General features: G+C 43.6%; 3 protein-coding genes across 3 annotated transcripts in view; all 3 read right to left on the bottom strand.

The window, feature by feature from the left end:
• LOC131272248 (Kv channel-interacting protein 4-like) overlaps positions 1–7,663 on the bottom strand; it is a 52,483-nt gene extending 44,820 nt beyond the window's left edge. Inside the window, exons 1-2 of the mRNA XM_058273915.1 lie at positions 7,205–7,663; positions 6,925–6,973 (exon numbers count right to left, since the gene is read on the bottom strand). Coding sequence (XP_058129898.1) covers positions 6,925–6,973; positions 7,205–7,663 — 508 coding nt within the window. The remainder of the gene's footprint in view (positions 1–6,924; positions 6,974–7,204) is intronic.
• Positions 1–16,227, bottom strand: part of LOC131272249 (lysophospholipase-like protein 1) — a 186,943-nt gene that overhangs the window by 67,766 nt on the left and 102,950 nt on the right. The window lies entirely within an intron of this gene.
• On the bottom strand, positions 14,280–15,854 carry LOC131272246 (zinc finger protein 493-like). Its single transcript, XM_058273913.1, has 2 exons — positions 15,581–15,854; positions 14,280–15,508 (listed from the first exon to the last, which is right to left on the bottom strand). The coding sequence occupies exons 1-2, from the start codon at positions 15,829–15,831 to the stop codon at positions 14,500–14,502; spliced, it is 1,260 nt and encodes a 419-aa protein (XP_058129896.1). The 5' UTR covers positions 15,832–15,854; the 3' UTR covers positions 14,280–14,499.

Here is a 16,227-nt window from a genome sequence, read left to right as displayed (position 1 = left end):
ATACATTTTTCTAGAATGTTTGTTGTAACTGTTACAAAACTGTTTTTGTTAAGAGCAGCATACACAATTTCAAGTTCCATTCGATTACAGCTAATTAATGCTTGTTTTTTGGCCTATAATCCATTGACCGTGAAACAATGCGAGGAACAATTTTGCCGATATAATCGAACGGTATATGCGAGACGTTTTCAATCAACAAATCAGTAGAATACGCTGCCGATGCTCAGCAACACCTCGAACTATTTCCAAATCGGCATCACCACCGATGCCCGTGAAAACATAACAGAACTACAAACGCGTTCTGTTTTCGGATGTTGAGGTTCTCGCGAAAAGATTAATGTTGCACATGTGCTTGCGTTCATTGACTAAAATCCTCCATACATGAGTCGCGTTTCCGAGGCTGGCTGGGTCTGCATGCTTTGCAAGCGGAAAGTGGAAAGACCGTGTGGTGGACGTTGTTTTAGTTATTATCGTTTCGGTACATAGAAGCTTCGTCTACAAATGGACTCTATTTGTTCATCAGAAAGTTTGATTTATTGGTGTGAATTGAGAATAACTGGGGAAAACCGTTTTTAGTTTTTTATACCGCTATAGACCCACGCCAGCTAGCAGCTTAAAAAGTGAAAAGAGCAGAGAAATCAATAAACCAGACACATCATAAACACTTACTAAAATTCACCCTGGCCGGTTGCTTGAAAATGTAAAGCCAGCATGACTTCACGTGTGTGAAAGTGGTTTGGTCAAATTTCAAAGCTATACCATTGTAAGATATCATGAATAAAAATACATCAGATATTTTAAATAATATGTGAATTGGTCGGATAAAAATAGCTCCACTTTCAGATGAAAAGACGAAAGTTTGAAGTTACATGGAGCCTGCAGAACAACAACATGAGCTGAATAATATTTTGTACTAAGACTGTGTTTAAATAGTTGGGTTGTGACTTAAATTGTATACATGCTTGATTTGTATTATTTCAATATCGTCGAAGTAATTAATTTAAAAATTACATGATGAAATCTTAGTTTCTATCTTAGTAACTTAGTTTTTTCTAGTATTCAGGTAAGGAGATTTGGGCTGTCAATTTAAAAATAATTTCTGTATGTATGTCTATAATAGAATCAAAATTCTATAATCCGATTGTGAACTTATGTTCTATGGAATAGGGAGTATTGGAGCATTGGAGCTGCTAACATTCTTCAGGAGTTGAAGACCACTGCAATTAGAATGGATGCTATGAAATAAATTATCTTCTGCAGGAAGCGTACCTCACATTTCGCATATGGCACTAGCCATCCGCTGGAGCTCGTCAGGTTTAAACACACGCACTCTATTTAAAGCACTGTTCCACTTCAAACCGTTCAAAAGAGACCGCGTGCCGGAGGAGGGCGTTTAGAAACGCCCGGTGGAAACCCCGCCATGCTTCCACAAAAACATAAACACATCAACGACTCTCGAGAAATCGATCCACTTGCCACTCGAGCCGTTTGCCTTATGAAAAGCAGACAGAAGCTGGATGTGATCCGATTATGAGTGAACGAGTGCGTGCGCTGGAGCGTTCTACGGAGCGTGCAAAACTAATGCTCCTAAACACTAGTGCAAACAAGCAGCTAATCTTTCGACCGGTGGCCAAATGAATCGCCTAACGCCCGGAACAGCTCAATTCCACGTCGTAGTTCAATTTTGGCACAGCACTTAACATGACGGGGAGGTAGCACGCAAAAATTCAATTCAATATTCGACCAGCGAACCATTTCGGTTCCCCACTTCCGATTTGTGGCGAACAAATATGCTCTTTTTTCTCACCCCTCTTTGCCTCAATGGAGTTTTTTGCGTATTTTACTCCCTGCCTAAGTTGAAAAAATAAAAAATTCCAAATATGTGTTGCTGTTAAAGTGGACCAACAAAAAGGCTTCTGGCTTACATTACGTGTTGCCAAATGTAGTTGTTTTTTCGCAAACAATCAATAGTCTATGTTTTTCCCCAAATTTGTTTTCGTATCATTGCTTATCGCGCGCACAAGTGGACGGTAGAGGAAAAGAGTTTGAAATATGAATAAATGAAATTGGAATGTTTTTTCCCCGAAGCTAATTTCGTAACGATCAAGTGTTGTGCATATCGTATTTGTCTGATAAAACAAAGCTTGAGTCAACGTCGTAATCGTAGAACGATTCTTGTGTTCGAAGCATGCCACGTAAAAGGATAAACATATACTATTGACTCTAGCGACTCCGACAGAAGTGAACTGTTCGCAATGCAATTTGCAAACAAAGAGACTTTAAAAAAACACTATGTATTAGTATGACTGTGTGTGTTTGTTAAAGGCAAGTCGAAAATGGGGTAAAACAAATCGGAGCAGGGAAATAACAAACACTCGGACCTCCGAGACCGGCAGAGGCTTCTTTTCCGCTCAACGTGAGAGCAAGGTAAATATTTATCCTTTGCCCACATGCCCGGGGCTTGCCGGTTTGTATGGCCTCTGTCACGCGGAAAAGCGTGATGTAACGCTTCGCTACTATGCCGCACGGCAACATGCAGCCGGTTTACTATGACTCCATGGCAATCTTTCATGCTGGAAACTTCACGTCTAGCCCACCGTCCGGCGAGTGGTGAGATCAAAGTGAAGATGTTGACAGCGAGGGGTCATTAGCGGTGATCTAATCTGATGAGGTATAGAGTCTTCCTTGCACCTGCAGTAATCATGTCTATTACTACAAGTAATTGAACTTTCACGATTACTGTTTTGTTATTTTGAATTACACCGTTTGGACAACATACACCGTTTTGGACCAGTAATATTGTTAAACTTTGCAATACTTTAATGCATTTCTACTTTTGATTTACCATGAGTATCACAAATTTTCTCAAAAGGTTACTAAAAGAAAACTGTAAAGAATTGATTTCCAAAGGAAACAAAATGAACAAGGTGCAATGCAAACCGAGAAATAGTCTTGTTACCAATTGGTAAGCAATCCTATAATGATGTTTAAGGATGTGATATTCAAGTTGATAGAATCAGTAACGAAGTTCACAGATGCCATGATGGGTTTCAAGATGCCATATTCCAGTTTTACGATACGGTACCGGAGTTTACAGTGGCGATCGACTCGTTTATGTTCTATTCATAGAAAATGACTGTATCACAATAAATAAATAATTTGTAAATATTGAGCATTGTTTAAACAAATTCCATTGAGATTGTGCATTTTTAGGCATCATAAATCGCATATAAATGATTTAACATGGCGAATAAAAAAGCAATAAATCGTATATCTGTTCGGTTTTGAAAATATTGTATTTATTTTCTTATGATGGTCAAATAAGTAAATTTTATCATGGATCTCCAAAAAAAAAATGGAAGGACATGCAATTTAAGCTATACATGTTGCCTCCCAGTCCAAGCCATTCCGTCCCTCACATAGTTATTACCTGAGGCAAAAAAATGATTTTTTGTTGATAGATGAAAAATTATTTGTTGATAGAAAATATGCTAAAGTTTCAACTTGTTAACATAAAGCGTGCAAATATATATTTTTCTGTAAAGGAGGCTCCCCTTTAGCTTTATTGAAATTGTTTACTGCCTTAACCAACCGATTTGAGTTCTATTCGAAGGGTTTAAAAACTTTTAACATCGCACGTGCTCAAATTTTGCCGAGGGAAAATTTAACATCATCGCCTGTCACCTCCGCTGACGGTATGATTAAATTTGCTTCTTTTCGTTGACGGACACGCTTCACCGACGGTTAAAGCCGAACTGTGCAACCGCAACTGCAGCTGTTGACTCTAAATTATGCATTCATGCAATGATTCGGTGACATCTAAGTGCAACACCAGCTGCAATTACTCAAGCTGCCACACTGGAATCAACGCGAAGAAAAGCTTCCCCTTGATCGATGAGGAAAAACCCCGCTTTCACCGCCCGAAGTCGAAATGTGGGACGAATGGCAATGATCAGAAAGGTAGAACGAAAAGAAAGGTCAGTACAATCGTTCACGGTCAGTGGATAATCCCGGCCAAGACGGTGGATAATCCCGAGAGATAAGCACCCCCGGGAAATGTTCCGCCCCCCCCTCTGCACTGGCCAGCTGGCACTGACCGTGCAAACCCTTGGCTGGTGTGAAAAGATAAAACCACTCCGAATCACCGGGCCCTCGTTTCGCCATTGTGCCAAATTAGTGTTTGCGTCTGGCTGCAGCAGCCTTTCAACGGGTGAATTCTTTTCCTGTGCCGAATTCCCGAAAGGATTGTGATGCTCTGGGTGTGTGTGATAAATTGAACCCGCATGCCGGCAGCTGCTATTCTTCATTTCATTCAGCTCTCGCTCGTTCGTACAATTTATTGTCTCGCCAAAGCGCAGAACGAAAAAAAAAGAAGGAAGGCTCGATCGGGAGGAAGCGCGTGGTAAAAATTCGAAAATGTTCCTCCCAAGCACCCGAAAAAGGTGGCGTGTGGCGAAAATTTTGGCAGCACGAAAAAATTATTTCTTTCCTACACGCCCCTGCCCGATTTCGATACGTATGGGCTACCGGTTGGCCACTTTCGTCAGCATCGTGTGATGTTGTTGCTTTTTAGCTTCGCCAGCCACGTTGTTGGGAAAAGCTAAAGTGACATTGAAAATGTTTGTCATTTCCCTCAAGACCTCACCGACCCGACTCTGACTGAATCGAAATATATTGCATGGAACCATGACCTATACGCTTGTGAATCATAAAATTCAACCGTTTAAAAAGTTTATTTTTTACGGATAGCTAAAGTTATTTCTGCATAACATTGCAAACAAGTTAAAACTTCTTATCTTTCAAAAGGAAGCTATGTTTGCTGAGGCAAAAATTAAAAACAAAAAATTCCGAATTCCGATTCTGCGGCCAAATCCTCGCACCCTCGTCGCTGCGCTGTATTCTCCGGCATTCAATAGGGCGCGATGTTGCCGCTCATTAAACATTCACGGTTATGAATACGAGCGATAAACACACTCACCATCCATAAATCAAACGCCAACGTGGTTCTCGGCGTGGATTTTTGACCATCTTAACGAGCTGGCAAAGATTCATACCGAAATTTTCACAAATTCATTTTGATTCGTTTATTCTTGGTTCTGCGTGTGAAAGTTTGGCGGTGGGCAGAGAGAAGCAAGGGAAGAGGAGTGGAGGAAAGAACAAGACGGTGTCCGTTCCTTGCTGAAACCCGAAGTTGATTTCGTATTCATAGGACAATCGGTTCGAGGAACTTCGGCACACTTGACGCCATTTGTTGTTCTTTTGTGTCTTTTATTTCTGAGTGAAAAATTGAATTCAAATAAATTTATGATAAACTGTATCCTCTTGTCTTTGATATTTAATTTATTCTCCTTCACTGAACAACCTTGCAACAAAATGAATCGTCCTATTGGCAATCGCTGGTAGATTAGGAAGTAGATTGATCGTCCGTTTAACTACTTGAAAACTTGATATATTTGTACCACCAGCCACCTTCATGACACTTATAATTGGTGAATTTTTCATCACATACTTAACTACTGCCCACGGCCTGGTCACGGCATTCGGAAAGTGTCGTGCTTAAAAACTCATAACCTCGCGTACCACGTAGAGCTGAAGAAAACCTGTTAATTGCTCAATCGTCCTAACACGACACGTTTGTCAACAGCATATTAGCTCAACAGCATAGTTCACCCTCCTGTCCCTTCAGCTCTAAATGGTGGCCATTTATTTGTACCTATTTTTCTCCTACTTATTTTGTTTTTCTACCCAAAGATAAAGGCGCACGCAGCATGACACAAATCGGGTTTCGAAACATATACAGTGGCTCGTCATGTCGCTGCCTCATTAGAAGAATAGGTACAACGCAAAAACGAAAAAAAAAACAATCCTGTAGCATGAAACTCGTCCAATCTGGTTAAACATACCACATCCAAGCGGTAAATGAAAACGACTGGTGGTGACAACGAAAATATATTACTTCACGTCCCCTCCCCCATACAAGTGCCGAAGATTCCAACTCGAGCTCACGATTTAATGGTGGAATTTTCCTTTTTCCTCACAAATCGAGTTTACGAAATCACTGTTCTTTCTGGCCGCTAAACCGTGGGTCACTTAACATTTTATTACCAAGAAACTATTCTAAGAATTTCAACAAATTCTTCGCACCTAACTTCGAACTGTTTAATGGAAAAATAATTTTCGCTTAAATTTATCACGTCTACGCTCGACCAAAAATTCAATATAAATTATTTTCTAGTTTTAAAAGTTATTTATAGACTCGCAGCTCGTGGATAAGTAATTTGATAAAAACATATCCTTTTAGTAAAATTTACACGAATTTCGCCTTCGTTCGGTAGCTAAAATTTTAAAAACTTACAGTTTTTAATAGATCTCTTCTTGGCGTAACGACCTTGTTGGTCATGCCTGCCCGTTAAGGGCTTACGAGACTTGTTTCCCTGTTGTACGTGGAGTCAGTCCTCTCGTACAGGGGAGGGTCCGGTCTCGGTTGGGATTCGATCCCAAAATTTTTTAATAGATACTCATAGATACAATTCCATCATATTGAAACAGTCCATAATATTGAAACAGGGTGCAAAAAGCAACTAAAAAATATGCAAAAGTATAAAAATGCCACTCTACTTTCATTTCGGTAAGCATTGGAAGTGTATTTTTGCAAACAAATCGTAATGGTGACATAAGTGAAGGAATATTTTTATTGTTTCACCAATCAACTTGACACGATACGAGTAAAATGTCACTGTATACACTTCCACAACGTTTGGGGGTTAAGATTTGTAATGCTAATAATTCATTCCTACAAATTTTATGTACTCATACGAGTAAATTATCTCTAATTTAAAACAATAAATGATTCGAAAGTTCTATTATCTCGTTTAGAAGCAATTCAAGTAAACACCGGCCACTATGATATGGAATTGTACTTACACTCGTAGTTTCCTTCCTCCTGATCGCTGGCCTCCTTCTGCTCGTCCATCTTGGCTACGGTGGGGCCGCGGGAAGGGACCGCAAACAACGAGAGGGAGAGTGAGGGAAAGAGAAAGAAAGAAACACACCCAAACTGGTTGTAAACAAATCGAAGCACACCAACGAGGCACGCAGGAGGACGAGCACGTGTCGCACACTCCTCGATCGCGATGCGTGAATCCGATCCGACGCGATCCGGATCGACAACGCTTGACGTTTGATCGCTGCCGAGCGATAACGCATACTGACCGCTTCGACAGCACCGACACAGCAGACATTCGCGCAGGCAGGAGGTCGACGAGGCGGCCACGAGCGGTGGCGACGGCGGCGCAGTGACCGACGGCGACGCATCGCTATGCCGCTGCTGTTTCGACCGCCGGTGCCCTTGCTGGTGGTGTTGGCTGACCGGCGGTGTCGCTCGCCGCCAGCGGTTCCCGGGAATGGAGCGATCGTCGAGGGATGCGGATGCCGTGGCTGCGGCGGACGGGCGGCGGGTGGTTCCCACGAGCGACCCATCGTCCGCCGACGAGCTGCCGGTGGAGACGCTATCGTCCGGCTCGACCGGGATGGCCGTGAATCCGTGCGATGGCCATCGCATCAGTGCAATGTCCCCCGAGCCGGTCGTCGCCGCCGGTGGCAGCTGGTGGCCATCGGCGCCGACCGTGCTGCTACTCCGATGGCCTCGGTTTACGAGCTGCATATTCCCGCTGCCCGCTCACGCTCACTCGTTCGGACAACACAACACTCGGAGCCGTGTGTGCGTGTGTTGTCACACCATTCGGGGCACTTTTCAACCGGGTTCTGCGCAGCAGCACGGACACGAACGCACACTCTTGCGGCCGCTTTTCACGTTGAGGTAGGACCGTGACCACCTCAGATTGCTCTTCGATTAATTGACCACGCAGACACGGTTCTCGCGCAACACTGTATCACAAGATAAAAAAAAACAATCTCACACACTCACACTATCACAATGGAGATGCTCAATATGTGACCCAAAGGGCTACAATAACGAACGTGGAAACCGAGAGGCCACTATTGCGAAGCGTGATTCATCCAAACACTATCAACCTAACGGACCATCCGGATCCGGTATGCCGACACGGTCAATCATCCGGCGGTTCGGGTGTGCGGTTTGTTGTCGTTCCCTCCGCCGGGTCGCCAGCAAGGACAGAAACGCCCTCCACCCGGCCACGGCTCGCACGGCCGCGGAATTAAAACTTCGCGTCGCCCGACGAATCGGTCCGCGACGTGGTGCGTTTATAATTGGATTGCATCCAAAAATAAACATTCAAACCCCCTTACCGGACCTCGCGACCGAAGTTTAGCGTACACCGGGTCGGCCGGGGGTCGTTGGGCCGACGTGCCGGAAGGGGTTTGAGGTGAACCCCTCGTTTCAGGCCGACCGTGCTGCGATTTCAAAGCTACGAAGCAAACGTCGTGTCACGATCGGCGAGGAAGTTTAGGAAAGCGGTAGTTGAGCAATAATTTATGGACAGGTTATGACGGGAACTGCTGCAAAGCAGTGATCGGATCTCGTCTGGATCGGAACTCCGGCCGGAAGTTGTGAGCATCATCTCGCTTTGATTACCCCCAGTGGATGAATGCTATAAGCGTATCCATATTGGTTATTGGATTATGACGTGTGGCAGACCAAGCCGACCGAGATTGGACACGGGTTTAATTGAATATACGTTCGCGTGTGCTCTTTCACATCACAACGAATTTAGCATACGGATTGCAAAGTAAACAAACAAATGTAGCTTGAAAATAGATTTTGTCAATTAAAACAAACGCAGGATAAAAATTAGACAAGTTATATTTTATTCAATAATCACCTACCAAGTGATCAATAATCGAAAACATGAGTACTTTAATGATATTTAACACAAAAAATAAGGAAAGCTCGAACAAAAAATAATCGTTTGATCAGACACAAGAAAATTTTGTCATAATAGAAATATGATTGTCCATCAAATATATATATATATTTTTTAAGATGGTCCTTAAAACTGGCCTTTACGTGAAACCTCATAAACTAAGCTGTGAGCTTAACAAAATTGTAAGGCTTCATTAATTGAAACCTTATAAACAAAGTTGTTAGGCCAACAAAATTGCAAGGCTTCTTTAATTCAATATTCAAGTACATCATTTTTATCTGTGAGTCGATCATTTATTTTTGTTTCGTAAGGTCTGGAAGCCTTTAGACTGGTTGGAAATTTCGATTTGGTCGTTTGGAGTTTGTGGCGAGTTTTGTTAAAAACTATTTTTTTCATTTACATTGAATCGATCTGTTTTGATATAACTTAGCAAAACAATTTAGAGTCAACAGAGAAAATCAACGTTGTAAGCAAATTGTAGGTTTAACGGCATGGTCATGATGAGGCATTATTTCCAACACACTCAAAGGATCCATGGGTAAAGTTTTATTTCATCAATTTATTAACAAATCAATTTACCCTACCTTTAGCAATAATAATTGTACATTTAAAAAGTTGTGTAATACACAGAAAATTTTTTTTTTTTTAAAGAAAGTTTTCAGTAAAATTAGATGAAAAAATAAATCACAGTACATGTTAAATATTCTTGAACAATCTAGAGTCTGAAATCTCCCCCAAGCAAACGATCGAGCCATCTGTGTGCAACCGTTCAGATGAAGCTTGCGCGCATAGCTCCTGCGAACGATTAATCAGTCCATAATTCGCAAACACACTTTTGCACATCCGCTCGGAATTGGCACAATGTTTGGCGAATCGTATTTTTAACTACTCTCAACCTAGCCCCTCCACTCCCTGGCGGTGAACCCATCGAAAGCATCCATCGCAAAACCTTGCTAAATCTTCTTCAGCCCTGCCAAGTTTGCACGCGGCCATTCGCGCTGCCATCGAGCTTCTACAAATCAATTTATCCACTGACACTGACACTTCTCTAAACAACGTGCTCCACTGTGGACGTCGTGCGGGTTGGCATGGTGCTTAGCCAAACATCCGACACTGTCCGGGACCGGAGCATGCCGCTGGTTTGTTGGCCAAACCCCGACGTCGCAAATGCTACGGAGGAAAGTGGCAAGTTGAAGCACACTTCCACCGCATTCCCATTGCCTTCGGTAAACTTCCATTCCGGGGGCCTGACGGTGGTGATACATTTTTCGCAAAAGCAAACAACGACCCGCCAAGCCCCAAAGAAAAACAGCAACAAAAAAACACACACATTCTCCCTCCGGCATCGCCCCAGCGATGAGCGGCTATTAGTGGCCAAAGTGTCCGATGGAGCAGCGGGCGGGCCTACGACCGGAGTAATTAATGAGCCTGACAAATCTTGTGACTTTGCCAAGCAATCTGCGTCTCATCTCGACAGATGACGACGGCCAGTCGGAGGCGGGGTGGGGCGCGTTGTGGATGCCGGGGAAGCCGCATATTTTCCCGCTGCGAAACGGATCCAGCAAATGGAGACGTAACGCTTCGATCGTTAACCCGTCCGAGGAGGAAACGATGGTGCAATATTGAACGGTTGACATGACTTCTATCGCGGGTTTTTCGTTCGCCAATTGATGTCGGCCGCGATCGGAAGCACCGCATTCCGTTTCGGTCCAAGGTAGGCTTCAATGTCATCGACCGGTGGACGACCCAAAAATGGTTGATGGATACGATCAATTTGCTAAACAAATTTTTTAATGGGTGTATTAATTGGCGATCGTTACATTTAATAAGGGAAACGGGGGAGAATTTCAAACAGGTTTGTTACATGTCTTGTTGCAAATTAAATGAAGTCGTTGATAGGGTACATCAATTTTTATTACTGAAAATATTTTTCTATTCACGATCCGCTGAAGATGTAAGGTAACGGAGAAAGACGTTTAAAACATATGTAAACTACAAACGTGATCATTCAATGCCATGATGGAGGTGAACATATTTTTCTATCTTCAATTTCTATCCAACTTATCGAAGCTTCAGAAATATATTCATGTATCATTTAAGTTAAAAAACCTAGACTCAATTTGTCTATTAAATTATACAATGCAAACAATGTGATCGAAGGTGGGTTTAAGAAACAAAGATCAGTTTTATTTACACTTCGCTGATAAATAAACCGAGAAGTTACAACTGTGTCGACGAATTTAGAACACAAAAAAACACACGGACACACCAGATAGAATCATCAATGGCAATGAGAATTCATCAATGGCACTACCGAGACAACCCACAAGGTTACACAGCAAATCATCACCGTTGTCTGGCAGCGCCATTTCCGGAATGACGGGCGTGCGTTGGCCTACCAATATCTTGGAAAAAAGCAAACATAAACGTAAACCAACGCTCAAGTGTCTGCTCGACATCGTGGAGTAACAATCCTCCAAACCTATTTAGAAAAATCCCACAAAATCCTTCGAACCCTGCGCGTTGTTTCGGGCGGAGGTTCGGTGAAAATCATCATCACGGTCACGGCCAGCGTCAGAACCATTTTCTACGGTCGATCTCACCGCTAATGGTCGCGGAGACTCAAAGCGACGTCGGCATTGACGTCCATCCACGTCCCAACGAACACTTTGCTGGCACTCTTAGCAAAGGTACGGAGGTTGGGGACGGAGATCGGTTGCATTCCCGAGCTCCCGTGACGATCCGTGGTCCCTGCCCTCCCGCTTTCGGTTCCCACTATTAATTTTCGGGACGTCTATAAATAAAATACCTGTTTGTGTCTATAGAAAAGCACTGGACTAATTTTGATGCAAACAATCCTCACATTGTGGGTCATCTGAGCGGAAAATCTCGGTGAATCAGCTGCCATATCACTTTTACGATTGAACAACTGTTCCGACTTTCCGTACCATGTTTCCGGCAGTCTGAGCGTAATGAAAACTCTCGGATGCAAAATAATAAACATATTTAAAAAAGTTTATATTCTGCACAGATCCAAATAACAGGTGTAATCGTCGTGATATGGGGGTCACAGTCACACGACATGCTGTTCCATCCTCCTTCGTAGAGCATTCAAACAAGTTCTCATTTTTAAAACCATCCATTTGCATTCTTTAATCTTGCGTTGCTTTCGTTCGGGAAAACAATCTAGCCTCAACCCACCATAAACCTCCAACACAGCACCGTGTCGCTTTTCCCTTCGAGCGGAAACAATTGGCGGTATTCCGGGAGGGCTGTCCTTGACGGGATGGCAAGCAAAACCGGGAGTGATTAAAATCGAGGGGCACGATCGAGAAGAATCCTTCCCTAGCCCAGGTGGTCCGGTCTCGACTAACTCGCACACACGACGGACGAAACTGTTTACGAGGACCAGGCGGCCGGTCAACAACGATCGGATTTAGAAATTTAAAATTTACACAAAAAATCCAATACGCTATAAATATATCAACTAACATCTCGTGTGCCTACTCCGTTGTCTTTGCCCCAAACCCCCAGGACCAACGATCTCTGTTCGATCCCACGCTTGCACTTAGAGGCCGGTTCGGAGCAAGCGGCACTATGGCCTCATTTCGACCTTGATCGAACGATGTGTCCGTTTTGAGCATTTGGTGCGAATCGGGCAAAAATCTCGTTCTGTTGCTTGAATTGATTCCCTTCTAGTGATACGATCAAATTCGATCGGTTCATTTCAGGCACGCCTGACAGCACGTTCGAATCGTGATCATTGACTCGCCCACATGGCAGACGGTTTCAAGACTTCATGAATTATGATTACAGGTTGGTTGCCTCATAGCGGTGCTATTTTGGTTCCCGTGAATATTGGTGCCTGGAAGGTTTACTTCAAATGGCTTGTAGTAGAATAGTCGGGGACGTCAAGATCGGGAAGCATTTTGAAAAACAATATCTAAAACGAACAAACAACGGACTATTCGCACTTGCTACTAACACTAGAAATGCACACACACTCTCAATCGCAAGGCCGTAGTGGTTTGCTCAGGTGAATTACGCCTATGCCCACGCCTGCATTGAAAACCGAACACGCAGCAGCAGAAATCTCGTTCCACCACTTGTGAAACTGCGTGCCAACCGTAAAGCACGTGCACGAAAACGGTGCCGATTGACGGTTTCCGACCGGACTCACCGGAACAAACACTGCCGCGACGAAGGAAAAACAACAAACAGGCCGCGGCCACACGAGGACCGATCGCGAACGACGAGGTTTCGGGATGGCTGAGAAGCGTCTAGCGCCAATCGGCTGGCAATCCAACCCAAACGCTACCAAATCCCGACCAGCACTGACTCGGACCGGTGTCCGGTCCAGCTGATGGTGCCTGCGCCGGCACCGTACGACAGTGCGCAGACAGCCGACCGACGCCGTGCACGGGAACCGACACGGCGAGTGTCCGCAGCGGCACGCAACACCACGAGCTCATCCATCTTCCGAGATCGACGCCCCTGCGTACGCGCGACCGGTACGAGCACATGCGGTGCGCAAAACCCGTAAATACGGCTATTTACTCCTTCCCGCGCGCCGTAATGAGCTAAATTTGTAAGACTCTCGGCTCCGGCCTGGCATGACACGGTGCGGATACCGTGGGGCCCCAAACTCTCCCCGTTTAATTTAGGAGCTCTCTCTTCATGTTTGGGCGAGATTTGTAAAGGGCGGTAAGAAAATCTAAGCGATTTGTAAAACATTTTCTATTATTTGTTGTTATACTAATAATTAGCCTAGAATGTATCATTGTTTATTGATATTTTTTATATTTACTTTGTTTTAGTCGTTCATACTTCAAACGTTGAGTGATTTATGAGCGATGATTTACATGATTCAACAAATTCCAGTAACTTTCCCAGCAAGATGTAAGAAATGTTTTGGTGAATGGTGTGAATGGTGTGAATAGTTTTCAGAATTAAAACATTTTAGCTCACTGATTTTTGGTAAAAGGGGGGTGATTTCTCAGGTCTTCTAAACACATTATAACCGATTTTCAACACAATAAAGGGGGTTTGCTGGCCATTAAAGTAGATATGAAAAATACGATGGCAAATGATTCATTTTTGTTATTCATTATTGCTTATGCTAAAATATGATTAAAAACACAAATGACAAACATTTTTTACAGTTTTCAGAGAGTTTGATAAGTGTACAAAACACTACGATCACATAAGTTTAAAATAAAAATTTATTTCATGAAGACCGAGGGTGTTATAAATATTGATTCAATCTATATAAAATTGTATAAGACTATTCTTCTCCTTCTTCTTCTTCTTTGGGTAACGTAACGTCGTTGGTCATGCCTACCCGTTAAGGGCTTACGAAACTTTTACTCTATGTGTACGTGGATAGTCAGTCCTCTCGTACAGGGTCCGCTCTCTGTTGGGATTCGAAACCACGCCATCGAGGTATTAAGCCTCGGAGCTCATGGGCCAATTTTCTAACCGGCGCTACCGCTCGGCTGTCGCGGACAGACTGATTGTACATATTGTGAAAACCACCTCTTTACTACCACAATCGAGGCTACAATAGACACTCGAAGGGCAGTGTCGCAGTTTTTTGTACTAAAGGCACAAATCTGTTTGGAATGGAAGTATAAAGTTTATATTTAATTGTTTGAAATTACTCCGAATAACTTAAAGCAGATTCAGCTACAGTTTTGCCCATGGTACCGTCGCAAACCCTGCCATGAACTTTCTCGATGTGCAATTTTAATGGAAAGTTCCGTTTATAAACTTTACCACAATAGTCGCACATGAAAGGAACAATATTTTTATGGCTCAAATGGTGCACCTTTCGAGTATTGTAGGTGTTAAAAGTGGCATCACAATACATACACGCCAGCCATGGCCCATTCTCATGTGTACGCTGGTGACTTCGCAGATTGTTTCGGGATTTAAACCTTGAGTCACAGCGATCGCAACTGAACGGCCGCTCGTCGAGATGTAACGCTTGGTGGGAGAGCAAGTCATTCTGGCGGTGAAACATTTTCAAGCAGGTTTGGCACTGGTACTGCTTTTCGCAGTGGATCTTACGATGCGACAATAGGGTGCTGCTGGTAAAGAAGGTCATATCACACAAGTCGCACGAGTAGGACCGTATGTCCGAGTGCTTACTTTTTTTGTGGTTATACAGTGCGCTACGACTAACGAAGCGGGCTTCGCAGCCAGATTCGGTGCACTGGTAATTTCGACCTCGAAATGGCATGCTGCGATGTCGCTCAAGTAACAGTATCGTTGAGTAGCGCTTAAAACAAACGCCACACTCATACGGGCGTACGTTACTATTAATCCGATCTTTGGCGTGTACATCCTGTGAATGGTGAGACAACTCCTTCTCGGTTTTAAATCGTATACTCGGGCAGCCGCAGCATCGTATTTTCGAATCTTCTATATCATCCTGCTCAGGTACAGTATCTGAAGCTAGTAGCAAATGTTCTGCTTCCTCCAAGTACTCGATGCGATGTTCATCGTCGTATTCTTCATGTTTATCTTCCTCGTGTGTACTGCTTTCTCCAACATTGTAATTCGATGCTATTTCTTCTACCGGCGTTGAGTCATCGCTGTCCGTTCCATCATTCGTATTTCCTATGTAGATTTGTAAATCCAAAGATTCACTTCGCTGCTCACAACTAAAAGTAAAATTCCCAAAATAGTTATTATTTTATATCATACGCTCTGTAGACTGGTTTTCCACTACTCACTCGAATGTAGGTGATTTGTCGTTTGTTCGAAGATACACGTTAGATTCAAGCATTTGTTTGCGCAGTGCATGGAACTGCAGAAGCCCTTTGCAGCATACATCACAAATGTACCTCGGCAAACCGTCCTCGCGATCCACGACCAAACCTGTACAACATTCGTACGTATCTTTCACAGGAATTTCACCGAATTTGGCGAAAAGTAAATGGTACGCATTCGCTTCTTCCGTTAAGCATCCACGACAAACACTCATTTTAATATTTTGTATTTCTTTGCGGTTCTTCTTCTTCTTCAATTCGGCGAGGATTTACTCCAGTACGGCTATTGAATCCAGCTTCCTGGGCCTTCGCAAGCTAACCTGGAGACATAGACCTCTTTAGGTTAAGGACTGGCAACTAAAGGCCATATGTCCTGATTTTCTGTGGTTTTCGATTTTCTGTAGGCGTCGCCTTTTGACTGCCACCATGCGGCCAGGAGCACTGCTAGCCAACCACGCTAGTGCGCAGTCAAAATGCGGCTGTTCACCCGCCGTAACGAAAGGAATATTTCCTTCCGTTTGTCAGATCGCACGAAACTCGTGATCCGCTTGATTACTCAAACAGCACGAGATGTGCGTCGGCTAGGATTTCTCTGACTTGAGCTCCAGCTC

Source organism: Anopheles coustani, chromosome 3, assembly GCF_943734705.1.
Source record: "Anopheles coustani chromosome 3, idAnoCousDA_361_x.2, whole genome shotgun sequence".
NCBI lineage: Eukaryota > Metazoa > Arthropoda > Insecta > Diptera > Culicidae > Anopheles > Anopheles coustani.
Note: the sequence above shows the minus strand (reverse complement) of the source record. Positions and strands in the feature narration are given on the sequence as shown.